This window comes from Haliaeetus albicilla, chromosome 4, assembly GCF_947461875.1.
Source record: "Haliaeetus albicilla chromosome 4, bHalAlb1.1, whole genome shotgun sequence".
Taxonomy (NCBI): Eukaryota; Metazoa; Chordata; class Aves; order Accipitriformes; family Accipitridae; genus Haliaeetus; species Haliaeetus albicilla.
The window spans coordinates 37292058-37305593 of NC_091486.1; the positions used below are offsets into that span (position 1 = coordinate 37292058).

Consider the following 13536-nt stretch of genomic DNA (forward strand, 5'->3'; position numbering starts at 1 on the left):
TCTTGAGTGCCAGACTTAACTGAGATAATCATGAGTCAAGAGGCAGTGCACTGATGAAGCCTGGTTCAGTGTTGTCATACTATGAATACTCACGAAGTTGTAAAATTTCACGTCACCCAATTCATAGAATTTCCATTAAAATAAACCTCTTTGTAACTATGCCAATTCAACACAAATTATGTTGCCCCTTCAGATAAAGGGAAAACTTTACGCAGCTAGCCAAAACAAAGACAAACTTGTATATTTTATAAGAGCACTGTTTTTATAATATGAGAACTTTATGTAGTATAAAGCTAGCCATCTTCCACCCAAAATCTCAGCAATTTCAACCTCAGTTAATGAGGCAAGAGTGAGTACAAGCTTATCTTTACTTGAAACTCCCCATGCTGTGAGGCAGATGATGGTTTAGCAACCTTGGTTTAGCCACAGTGTTTTGTTAATGACTCAGGGAGACGGGAATGAAGAGCTTCCCCCTATTCCCCTTCCCTCTTCTGAGGTATGAATCCTGCTTCTTCACCCAGGCAGTGCTGGAACAAAAGCATCTTTTCCCTTTGCCTAACATAAGAAAGACACTTTTTTTTTCCCCAACTAGTCATACAGTTGAGATCCAGCTACACACATGCAGAGAGCCAACAGTGTTTGTTCCGGAGTCTACCTAATCACAAAAGCATGAGCATTTTTCCACTGTCAGCTATAACAACATGAAGAGGAGGCCTTACACATTCTGCCGCCCTCCTTTGTATTCTGAGCAGTACGCAGAGCCCAACGCAGACTTCAGTTACACCAGCACACACGATAAGGGTAACAACCAAACTTCAATGGGACTGAGGTAATGATAGATTTAGCAAGACAAAAATCAATCCATTTTACTACAAACAAATGAATGGTCTTCACACGATTTATTGCTTTATTGTTGATTAAATTGACAGCCTTTGAGATTGAAATCCCCATACCGATTGCACCCTAATACCAATAAAACCATCAGCTAAAAATAAAACAGTACTTTGTTAAAGCACGCTATTTGCACAAAATACCAACCTATCCCACGCTTCCTTATCCGTCTCCTTATTCTCTAAGTGGAAAGGATGGAGTTATGAACAATTGACTTATTTGCACCAATGATCAAAATCTCCAAAAGGCAAATATAAACTCATGACACCCACTCCAGTCATAACGTCCCAACATCAGCAGATCTTACGCTGTGCAATGCTACAGCACAAAGCTGCACAAGGCAGTAAAAATACCCACTTCAAACTAAATAGGTCACAGATAGATACAGCCATGCCAAACCAGTGGTTTCAGCTTCCAAACAAAGACTCCTATTGTCTAGAATCACCCACTCGGGGACAGAAAAAAAAACAAATGTGGAAACATAAGGAGGAATCGGGAGAGCTTTTTTATAAGTATTTTCTTCTTCAAAAGCTTCTTTCTCTTCTCTTAGGACAGACCAAGATAACCAGTCTTAAACAAATTTCATCCAAAAATATTTAAGAACAAGCCATTTCTCTAAAATTACTCTGATGGTCAAAACACATGGGAAGGGGGAGAAAAGGAGGGACAGTACAACTGTCAAAGTGACAAAAACTTTTTGCAGCCAGAGGCTACACTGACTTCTTTTTCCAAAGCAATAAAAACACACCACACAGAGCTGAAAACATTTGAGATGTTCTTAGGTTTTAGTATTCAACAGCTTCTGTAAGTTTCCCCAATCTTGAATTCTGAGATCTGATATAGAGAACAAAAGCCATAGGGAAAGCTTTTACCAAAAGAAGGAATGACAACTTACCAGAAGAGCAAAACAATACATTGTCTGAGCAAGCAGATCTTCCTGTGCTAAAAATGAAATCTGCTCAAAAAATCTGCAATTCATTAGCATAGAAGTTCAAAGTTGTTTTATGAGCATATTTTCCTTTGTAACAGTTCATAGAGCTGTCTGCATTTCATCAGATTATTCTAAATGCAGAAGCTCTTGAAACACTCTCAGTACTGCACTTTTTGATGCTGACAAAGAGCTGCACTTTCAAGCATGCTGTACTGGAGCAAGTACGTTTCTCAATTAAAGTTTTCTTTAAAAAAATGGCAGATTTTTGCAAGAGAAACTTCATCATCACAAAACTGTTTTGTTACATATTTTATGAAAAGCCATGGGAGCATGAAGAAATGCTATTTGTACCAAACCATTTCCCACTATTCTTGACTGATGAAGACCTAGGACCACAAAGATGAAAAGTAAAATAATATGAATAATTATGAAGATTGTTTCCTTTTGGAAAACAAGCACATAGGAAACTCACTTGGTTTACATTAATTTGCTACATATTGCTCACATGTGTACAGTCTGATTAACTCCAACTGGTTACAGGGATCCCTGAACAATTTTTTATTTGTCAGCATGAAAATTCAGAGTGATCCTGCTCTCTAAAATTCCATGGCCAAATAATGGAGCTATTTATCTAGATGTCAGACAATTAGCTAAGTGTATCCACCCTGCTATTCCACGTATGCCAAACTATAAAATACATAAAGACATAAAGATCACTTGCTGATTTTCCTAAAAAGCATGTTTGACCACCCCTCTGCTCACTGGTTTTGTTGTCTGGCTCAAAAGTGAGCTTTTGATCCTCCTCCTGCACAGAAAAACATGTTTAATTTTATATACAAAAAATGGATAACTATACAAAATAAATATAACTCTCAGAAAAAACTTAAACTTTTCAAGAATCTTCTCCCTGAGCAAGACTATGGAAATACTTTCAGTAATATTTGGTACTATCTATGCAAGCTTTGCTATGCTAGTCTGTGAAGGCTGTGGAAGGAGAAAAGGAGAGGGAGAATAGATGTGTCTTTAAAACAAATGGGTTTGGACCTTTGTCTCAAAACTGATCAGAAACAGAAAATGGACTGCTATATTACATGCATTCCTATCACAGTGTACCTACAAGAAATATGTTTTTCCTGGAAAAAGCTGCTAAGCAGCTGGCAGATGAAGCCAACTGTTCAGCATTCTAAGAGAGGAACCACCTCTAGTACTAGGGCTCAGCAAGCTGTAAGAGCAGGTTTTCCACCATTTGCTTTCCCAGATTCTTTCTTCTTTGTAAGATTCAGAATATTCCCCTATTGTTATGGATTAGAGGAAAAAAAAACCCTAAATTTTCAGTCACAAAATTATCTGGTGTGGAGAATGGATAAGAATGAAGACAAATATTTACCCACCTTGACCTATAACTTGTGGGTTTTGGTAATTTGAACATGAAATGTAAAATGTCTTGCAAAGGAAAGGATTTACTAACATTGTTTATGCTTATGACAATTTTGAAGAACACATTATCTTGAGAATGTCAATTTCCCCCTGGTGCTTGTCCTGAAAAACTATAGCCTCCTACACATTCTGAAACTCTGAAAGTTAACTGAGGGGAAAAAATCCCAAGTATTTTTCGTAACAATTCAATCGAAATTGTGGTAATGCTGTGGCAACTGTAGTAAGAAGTCAAGATATACAAGAATACAAATACCAGAAACTTCAGTTTTGTGACAGTGGCACATTTAGCTACTGAATTAAAAAGGTAAACAGGAATAAGGCAAAAAAAGTTCATCACTTACATAGCACTTTTTAATCAGATCTATTTCTATCTAGATTTGCAGGATAACCTGTTAAAGTAAGAGATACAAGCACTGCTTCATATTTCAGTTTTGCAACAGGATCAATGAAAGCATGCATGTGAGGAAGCTTGCTCTGGTGGTTGGTTCCTTTTTAACTTTAACCTTTATGTGCTTCTAAGAGCACGAGCCAGCCAGAAATGCATGCCTAATGATACTTGAAAGCCTTTACAAAAAAACACTAACCCTAACTTTCTGGCCATGTACACACAAGCACATGCAGCACAGCTATACACACCCCTGAATTTGAGGGCATTTTCTACCACACATGTTTGTTATGCAATTTTCACATAGTCATAACTATGTTAAATCAAAGCCAACTGATGTCAACATTAAAATGCTCAGAAGCCCCACAGTGAAGCATCTTTACATTTGGGAAGTGTTAATGTGCGATATAAACATTTTCCCTTCCAAAGCCACCATGTATACCAGAACGTCAAAAGCAATTATTATAATATGTACAGAAACACACGCACACAGACATATATACAGAATATTGTCTACTGGATTTTTACATGAGTGTAACCATTGTACTGGGAGATCTAGGACAAGGGGTGATCCCTCTTCCCCTTTGCAAATATACTGCTGTTTTAAATGAGAAAATATGCTGTGTAAGAACAGTGAAAGAACATTTCTTCTCAGTCAGCAGTTTAAAAATTGTAATATGCACTTTAATAAGGGGATTTTTTTATGTTACAGGATGGTGGGGAGGGCATGAAAGGGAGGGAAATACATATATTTTCAGCATGAGAGCTATGCGAGTTCCGTGAGTGGACTGCTATTGCCCAGCTCCCCTCCTGAAAGGGCCAAGTTGTCACACACAGGAAGGAATAAACAAAAGTAGTACATTTGGTAGTACCAGGAACTATCGGCTTAACAACTTACTGCTTTCCTCCAGAGTAGCTGGGGTGAAGGTAAATGCAAGTAACAAGCAATACTGGTATAAGGTAAGGGCTTGAATGACTCCTCCTGCAAAGATTAACATAAAGCAGCTACTACCTTCTCTCTTGGGCTACCTAATAGCTGTGGCATTTGTCTCATGGAAATGACCACACTTCTGTGCTAATATGATATTAAAGCCAAAAGCAAGTGCTAGAAAATAAAACCCAACTCTGTGCAGTCACTGCTGTGCAGCTGAGCTCAGTGTGGCCTTTGTATGGATGGGGAAGAAAAAAAGGACCCATAAAACTTGAGGAAAACTTAACTAAAAAACAAGGAATGTTTAAGAAGAAAAAATAATAATAACTGAGAGAGAAAAAAACCCTTGTTTGGTGGATCTCTGTAAAACGCTACTCTCTAATTCATTTGTGATACAACCATGAGACAAGCGGACAAGCACAACCTCACACCGTCAAAACAAGACTCGCTCTTCCCTCCATTCCCTTGCTACATTCACAGCACAGAAACATGGCCTCTTCCTTGCTCTCAGACGCTGCGTGCAAGACACAGTGGCTTGGCCTGGTCCAGGATCTGCTAGCTACGCTATCTGGCACAAGGAAGCAGGAGGAGGAACAGGAGCATGACTTTTTCACAACCCCATGTAGGCAGTTTGGCACCAACAGGTAAACAGAAAAAAGCCACAAGTAGAAATGTTCTCATTATTTTCACAGGTCAGATTTCATTAGAAAAGAACTCTGAAGAAACACATCTAACTAATTACGCAGAACCTGTGCTGCTTTTTCCATTAAAAAAACAGCTAAACAATCTTGGGGGCAGGAATAAAAGTCTGCCTTGAATTGCAGGGCTAAGCAATACCTCTGGAGTTACAAATCATATTTATGCAAATGTTGAAGTAGCGATGGATGAACCTGAATTCTTGCAGAGGTTGAGTCATCTACAAAAAGCACCTTCGCATTAGCACCACAAGTCAGTGGTCAAATCTTCTGCTTCCTATTTCCTGCAAAGGGAATCACAAGTCTCCCCTAACTCCTGCTACCTTATGAGGTAGGAGCAGGCAGGAGTCGGGGGTTACACTGTGTTGGCAGTAAGACATTGTCATCGTAACATAGGGAATCAACCATTGTATTATGCACAAAGAAAAAGACATTTTATTTTGTCTCAGTGCATTTATTATTTTATTATGCTGAAATACAATGCCCCTTTTCACCCAGGGAATAATGGACAAATGCATTATTTCCCAATTCATTGCCACAAAGCTAGGATGAGTTAAAATGTGCCTGAAAAAAATCCTGCTATTTCTACTGTTAAATTTCAAGTGATTAACATGCCCATTACTTAAAGGCCAATTATAAGCAAAACACTATTTGTTTGCCCAGTAGCATGTACCTTAAGCACAGACACACAGAAAAGCAGCACGGGCTCTGCATCTATTAATGCTGCTGGGCATACAGAAAAGCCTATTGCAAATGTTCACAGTATAAACAGATAAATGCACTGCAATTCCCATTGGAAGATGCAACTAGAACCTACCCAGGTGGCTCATCTTTCCCTACCGGAAGTTTTTTGGCTATTATATTACTGGTGATTATTAATTAGGGACATCTAGATTCTTTCTTTAAAAAAAACCAAACAAACAAAACCCACATTTGTATTCTAGTAAACAATAAGCCCAAAGTAAAAACAAAACAAAACAAAAAAACCAAACAAACCCAAAAAAACACCACACCACAATTTTTGCTGTCTTACACTGATGCAGACATGTCACACTTTGCAGCTTACTAGAGATCTTAAATAATCAGGCAGAAACATTCCTGTAGAGTGAAGTAAAGAGACTGATAATGACTTGGGTTTTGCGTGTACCATTATGTACGTCATTCTTTATTTCACAAGAGAACTGGTAACATAGTAGTTTTTAGAAAAACATGTGGAGATTTCAGAAATGTGAACACCAACAACATTTTGTGGTATACCTTGACAACAGAATTGGAAGAAGAGCTTCTCCGCTGTATTGTACATGATTTATGAAGGCTGCATAAACCTAACAGCCTTTAGACTGCTGAGTCAAAATACCAGCAGAGGCAAGAATGAATTATAACCAAACAGACCTTAAAAGCACAGGTGTTTCCTCTGCCCTACCACATGGGTCTTGCTAATCCACTCCCATGCCATGGAAAGGTTTTTCCACTGGTCTGAAACATGCTGTGGAAAACAGGATTCAACGCTGAATGGCTCAAGCAGAAAAGCATATGCAGCGCATTCTCATATGACCTGCCACAGCTTGTGGAAATCACTATGTGTACCAGAGCATGAAGAGTGAGTGAAATGTTTAATGTCAGCATTGTCGCTGATCGACCTTAGTATACTTCAGAAATGGGTAAGAGGGTGCCTCAGGTCAGAGGCATTAAAGTGCTGCTATCATAAATGTCACAAATTCTGTGAAGCTACATCTGAGAGGAAAAAATAAAAAAAGAAATTTATTCCGCAGTTTGAAGTTTATACTCTCAGTTTTAGATTAAACTTCTGAGTATTTCTGCCTATACCGCCTTTGCTGGTATTAAAAAGTATCTTTCCTCACATGCCATATTCTTAACAGGCAATAAACCCTTTGAGGTTTGTTGGGAATTAGGTTGCTAAATGTTTCTGGATTGCTGGGAAGTACAGAAGAAAAATAGAAATAGGTTAAAACAAAAGAATAATGTATGCTCACTCAGGCTTTCAGCACATACCAAGGACAACAGAATTCTAAAAGAGAGGGGAAAAAACCCCCAAAACCACACACCACAGCAAACCAAGCCTTGACTAGTTGCCAGTCCAAAACCAGCTGCATTCACATCGACCATCGAGAAACCCCAAGTGAATCTGAATCCCTTCTGCTTCCTCACATTAGGATTAGAGCAGGGACACCCCATCACCCCTTATCATGAAGTACACGTTACCTGTGGAGTCAAATACAATCGGCTGGCAGTTTCTGTTTGAATTCCAGTTACATTTGAGCACCTGGCCTCCTTCTACAATGTTGTGCTGGGTAGTGTTTGCCTTCGGAGCTCCCACCAGAAGAAATATCCTGCAGTAAAAAAAAGAAATACAACAAAGGTTTCACCACCTAAGGCACAGATGTTGTTACTTTATGACGTCCAAAGAGTTAATAAAGCAAAACCCTTGCACATTCATATCTAAATCTGACTAGAACTACTTTGAGTTTCAGAGACTTTCATATTAGGTTTTAGTCCTGAGTCCCTCTTTTCTGCAAGCAAAAGCAGGCAAAAAAACATATTTACCAAAAAGAAGAGACAAAAGAAGATAAGAGAAAATAATTCTGTCCTACTTAAAAAGATATTTAAAATGAGATAAATACCTTTTATAGACTTTTTTTTTTCCTTTCAAAAATATGTATGTATGCAGCAGAACAGGAAATGAAGTACTTCTGTAATTTAGGAAAGTCATCGGCTGTCATAATTTCTGGTTAATTTTGTACATCAGAGTAATTCAAGGAAGTCAGTCAAAAATGGAAACAATACATAAACAAAACAGTAGTGTTTCTGAGCTAAGAAGGCACCAAGTGGTGAGTCAGCCTAGTATTAGCAAATGTTCTTTTAAAAAGAATGTCCAAGTACCCAAGTGAGTGTCAACCATAGGTATGTACATTAGTAAGAAAACGATTACTGTGTAATAAATTTCAGTAAAGTTTCATTAATATCTGTTGTGCTTTTACAAATCTCTGCTCATATGAACACGTTAAGTGCACTCTACTTACAAACTGCTATGAGATTACGCCTGTGCAGCTGGTAAAATTCAGAAGTTGCAAAGTAAGAAACAGACTGAATAAAAAGCCAGACCAAACAAGGTTCTTAGCAACTTCCAACAAGGTTATTAACATCTTCCAGGAACTCTGAGACCTCTGAGACACACTTGACTCATCAGTGCTTTCCCGAGGAAGTCCATCTGAAGTATAGACAAAGACATATAGAAGACTAAATGCTTCCTTTCATCAGAATCTGCTCTGTTGTTTCCATTTAGACTGTCGAAGAGAGAATATAGCTTGCAAGAGCAAGTCTTATCATCCCGTATCAGGCATTATGGTTATTTAGTTTTGAAATCACGTTAGCTGAAGAAGCTGCAAGACTGGCTGGAGAGAATGTCTACAGGTAGGCAGATCCAGACTTACCAAACTTGCTCTGGTTTTCACAGCCATCTTCCAGACTTCACTTTAGTACAGAGCTAAGTTTGTATTTCTTAACATGTAAATACCAGGTATAAACACGTAACACCTCATCAATGCTCAATTCATATGAAGACCAACATAAGCTACTAGTGTTCAACTCATGTGACTTTCCAGAACTTCAAAAATTTCCTGGTGTGGACCCTGATAGAAAATCCAGGCTAGTTGGCAATCTATTTGTTTTCCTTAGTTGCCATTTCTAGACTCTCTAGATTCTGAGAACAAGAATTCAGAATGCTTTAATCAACTTAAAATGTGCTCTCTGGGCGTAACAGAAATGCTTAAAAATAAACACCATAATGTCAAGTAAAGAAACACATTAATTACTATAATTACAATCTATTAAACAAGTGGTAGCTTGCCTCCCACTTCACTCTTGCATCACTAGCTTTTGAGAAGCCCCCCAAATTAAATACTTGCTTAAAAAAAAAAAAAAAATCATTCCCATTCTTTCATGTATTTAAAATCTTTCTTAAGATAATCTTTGTGATGAAATTTATTAACAAGATTACCAATAAAGGAATCATTATGGGACTCCACAAAGGTTTAGTCACCTCTTCTCCCAAAGCAAAAAAATGCATTTTTATCATCATAGACCAAATGAGCAGATTTTGTCATACGTCTGATAATAATATACAAATTACCTAAACACAAAAAAGTCTCTAGTCCACATACTTTGAGAAAGGGGGAGTACAGGGAAAATTGTTATTTCCATGGGAATACACCATCTATGCTTTGATGCTGCCTATCTCCTACATGATGCAACCATCTGCCCCAACACGATGCTGTGGACAAGTCTGGGAGTGTACTGACATCCTCAGAAGTTCAACTTCAGTAGCTATACTTACAGGAATAATCACTTGTCGGTGCTTTGCCACGGGCCGATAAAGAGAAACTGGTATTTCCATGTACTTGTATCCTGGAAGACTGACTATCAAATGCAAGTCTTTTAAAAGCCATGGCATGCATGAGAAACCTTTTTCAGTTTTTATGAAGTTATGTTCAGTCACTTCTTATAGCCCTGTCAGGCACCACATAGCACCCTGATACAAGACTACCACTTTGACTCCTGGAATAGGTCTTTCATACTGGACTTCTAAATATGCTTTATTTTGGTATCCAGCAGGTGAAAATAGACTACGAAACAGCAGCTTGAGCATTCAAGAATAAATAACACTCCTTTGTTGTCAGGCTAGTCAATCCAAAGAGCTTTAGCTCAACTAAATTTACTTAATCTCTACTACCCATGTAAAGAGCAGGTGATAAATAAAAATTCAATGAAGCAACAACAAAGGTGTAGGAACCAAGTGACACACGTGACACTCAATAGAAACCATGTAACAAGGCTCATTTTACTAAATGTCTTTTGTTAATCATGCTGCAAAACAGTTCACTCAATTTTTTACTTAAGATTTAACTGCAGACATCACTGCTCTCGCTGCTGTTCATCACCACCTTTCTTTCCCCTCCAACAGCTCGAGGGCACCTGCAGGCATTACAGTCTGTGGGGTGTGTGTGTTGATCCTTCTTGAAGGATGGGGAAGACATGGGCCTATGTCTGGAGAAAACTGTACACAAGTATCTCTGGCTATTTCAGGAGGCAAAGTATCAGCCTTCATAGGCATAAATTCAAAATTTAACACTACTAGTGCCTCTTGCTGTGAAAGTTGCATAGGTACTTAGTTTCAACAATGAGCTTAAATTTAAGATTAAGTGCAGTACTAGGGTTTGGCTTCGCAGATACAGACTAACTTCCAGTCACACCAAAAAATTGAGAACATTCCCTTAAAAACAGGAAGGAATCTTCCATGCTGTCTGAAAACCACTAGCGTTTAAAGTTAAAAAAAAAAAGCCAACACTGTCTTCTTTTACAGCCACGTGCTTTTTGGTCAATAGTTATAAAAATAATGGAAAGGTTCCAAATAGTGATTTTCAATGAGAGCTGGGTCATGTTTTTCCTTATCAGAAAGCAAGGAAGAAAGTTTACTACATGTATTTACCAGTCTCCTGATAACTTTGCATCCACACATGCTGACTTAAACATAAAGGGAGGAACACAAGTAGAACCTTTTTTCTTTTAGTGCTGAGACTTATAAGATTAAGATAGCACAGAAAGACGTTGCAACACGCGCAAGTTAAGACAGGATGACTTCTAGTATTTGTAGGCAATAAAGAAATGCAAACGATGCTAGCTTATGTACTACAAAAAGACTTGCTCCATAGCTATAGAATTTGTTTATAAAGTTCTATGAGAAAGAGAGAAAGAGAAAATCCCCTCAGCGTGACAAAGGCCAGCAGCTCTTCCAACTTTACAGCCCTTTCTTAAGGTGGGAAAGGAAGGCAAAAGAAGTGGCAAAAACCAGGTCTTAATGTAGCCCGCACTTGAGAAACACGGACTAATTCATTACGGCAACACCACGACTTTGAAGTTAGTGACACGACTGTCCAAAAGTCTGAAATGCAGCAGCTACTGCACGTTGCTTAGTTTTCATTTAACATGAAAGGAGAACATATTCAGGAAGCAGTCGTGGAGGGCATTTACACGGAACTTTTTCTTCCCCAGACTCCCCAGCAGCTTTGTGACCCGCACAGACAGAGCGCAAGTCAAACGCAGCACTTCTGCACAGAGCAGTCAAAAAAAGAGCACGGCAGAACTTACGGGACAAAAACCTCCGAGGCGAGACGTAACGAGGCAAACCACCACACCTTCGCCTCGCTGCACCGTATTTATTCCCACCATTATCTGCATAAACCGCGGACCGACAAGGCTATTCAGAACACCCAGCGGTGCAAAGTTTATGCCGCGTGAAGAGACCCTTACCCACCGCCCAGAACCAAGTCTTGCTTCCCGCTGAAAGGGTCCCAGCGGCCGGAGCCGTCCCCGGAGGGGGGCTCCGCCGCCGCGGTACCCACCCGTGCCCGCGCACGCCGGGGAGCGGGGGGGTCCCGCTGCAGAGACTCGCCCTCGGTGCGGGTCCAGCTGCGGGCCGGGCACCGCGGCCGCCAGCCCGGCCGGGGGCAGGCGCGGCTCCGCCACAGCGCTCCCGGGCCGGAGCACAGGGCTCCCGCCGATTAACCGCTGCCCTTCCGAGAGCCGCCCTGCCGTCGGCTCTCCCCCCGGCCCGCGCTGCGAGCCAGCGGTAGCGGCTCGGCTGCTGACGCGGGGGAGCTTCTCCCGGTCCCCGCACCGCCCTCCTCATCCTCATCCTCGCCCTCACCCTCCTCCGGGCCGGCCGGGCTCTCGCACCTCGCCGGGACAACGCCGCCCACGCACCGCAAGCGGAGCGGAGCCAGGCAGGGGGCCGCCAGCACGGGCCCCCCGCCCCGGGGAGCGGCCGCCCCGGCAGACGCCGGCCGCCCGGGGACGGGAGCGGGGACGGGACCGGGGACGGGAGCGGCCCCGCGGGACACTTACGAGGATGGGTCGGGAGCGAAGAAGTCCACGGCGAAGCCGAAGTAGCTGCCCTCCGGGCCCGAGTAGACGGCCGGGTGCTCCACGTCCAGGTTGAAGGCGCTGCCCGGCGCCAGCTCGCCGCCCAGCAGCACCAGCAGCCACGGCCACAGCCGCGCCATCGCCCGGCGCCGCGCTGCCTCCGCGGGGCGCCCACAGCCGCGCGGCTCTGCTGGGAGGCGGCCGGCCCCGCGCTGCCCGGCGCCGGCGAAGGGGGGGGCGGAGGGGCCGCGCGTTTCCCGCGGCCAGCGGCGGGGCGGGGAGCGGAATCACTTCCTCCCGCCCTGCGCCCAGTTCCCTTTTCTGCTCGGGACAGGGGCGGCAGGAAGGAGAAGCGGCATCATGTGGTGCCGGAGGCGGGCCCTGCTCTGCTCTGCTCCGCACCGGGCCGCCGCCGCCGCGCCGCTCCCTTCCGCCGGGAGCCGGCGGACCCGGCCCCGCTGGGGGAGCGCAGCCGCGCGGTCGGGGAGAGGCCCTCCCCGCGGCGGAGGGGCTGGAGCATCAGGGCGATTAAATTTCAGCTGCGGGGCGGGGGGCTGGGGGGGAGGACTTGCCCCTGGGTGAAGGAAGGCATCTGGGTCTCGAAGCCGTTGCGAAGGCTGGGAGAGGTCAAGTGCCATTGAGAAGCGCTAGAAATAAGAAGAGGGGGCACATCCATACTTGGCCTTACGGAGTCTGGCTTGGTAAGACGTGCCCCGTAAAGCCCTTTCTCACCAAGTCTTGGGGACGATCTGTTTCAGGAAAGCTGCTAATACAAGCAGGGAGGGTAGTAACTGCCGGTGTGGGCCCATCCACGGAGGACAAACCCGACGATTTTCCAAGCGATACGATACTAAATGAAGTCATTTGAAATCCCGGGGCCTGGGCAGAGCCCTGCTGCACCTCCACCAGCGAGAGGCACGCCGAGCAGCAGGTGCGGGGCTGCGAAGAGCTGGGTCTGTAAAACCTCCCTGATGGATCTCGCCTCCCATTTTACCACGGCACTACCCATCTGGGGAAGGGGTGTCCGGCGTTTGGCTTGGACATCTTCAGTCACGGTTCGCGGCCCTTGGATCATCTGTCACTCATGAGATTTTAGCACTGTCGTCTCGTGGTAGCTCAGGCAGTTGTAGCCTTGCCCACATCAGCCTACAGCGGAGTTTAACATCTGCTCAGTATAGCAGCATTTCAGGAAAAAACAAACATGCTGGAGCACCTATAAAGTGGAATTACTTCATATTAATTCAGAATATTAATCCATAAAACCCAATACTGTTTGCATGTAATCAGTTTCATGCTGTTGCCACCAAAAGTCTAAACTTCTGGCTTT

The 13536-nt window shown here is 42.8% G+C and overlaps 1 protein-coding gene across 1 annotated transcript in view; it reads right to left on the minus strand.

The window, feature by feature from the left end:
- ITGAV (integrin subunit alpha V) overlaps nucleotides 1-12619 on the minus strand; it is a 51184-nt gene extending 38565 nt beyond the window's left edge. Inside the window, exons 1-2 of the mRNA XM_069781934.1 lie at nucleotides 12192-12619; nucleotides 7494-7621 (exon numbers count right to left, since the gene is read on the minus strand). Coding sequence (XP_069638035.1) covers nucleotides 7494-7621; nucleotides 12192-12349 — 286 coding nt within the window. The 5' untranslated portion in view covers nucleotides 12350-12619. The remainder of the gene's footprint in view (nucleotides 1-7493; nucleotides 7622-12191) is intronic.
- Nucleotides 12620-13536: the final 917 nt, after the last annotated feature.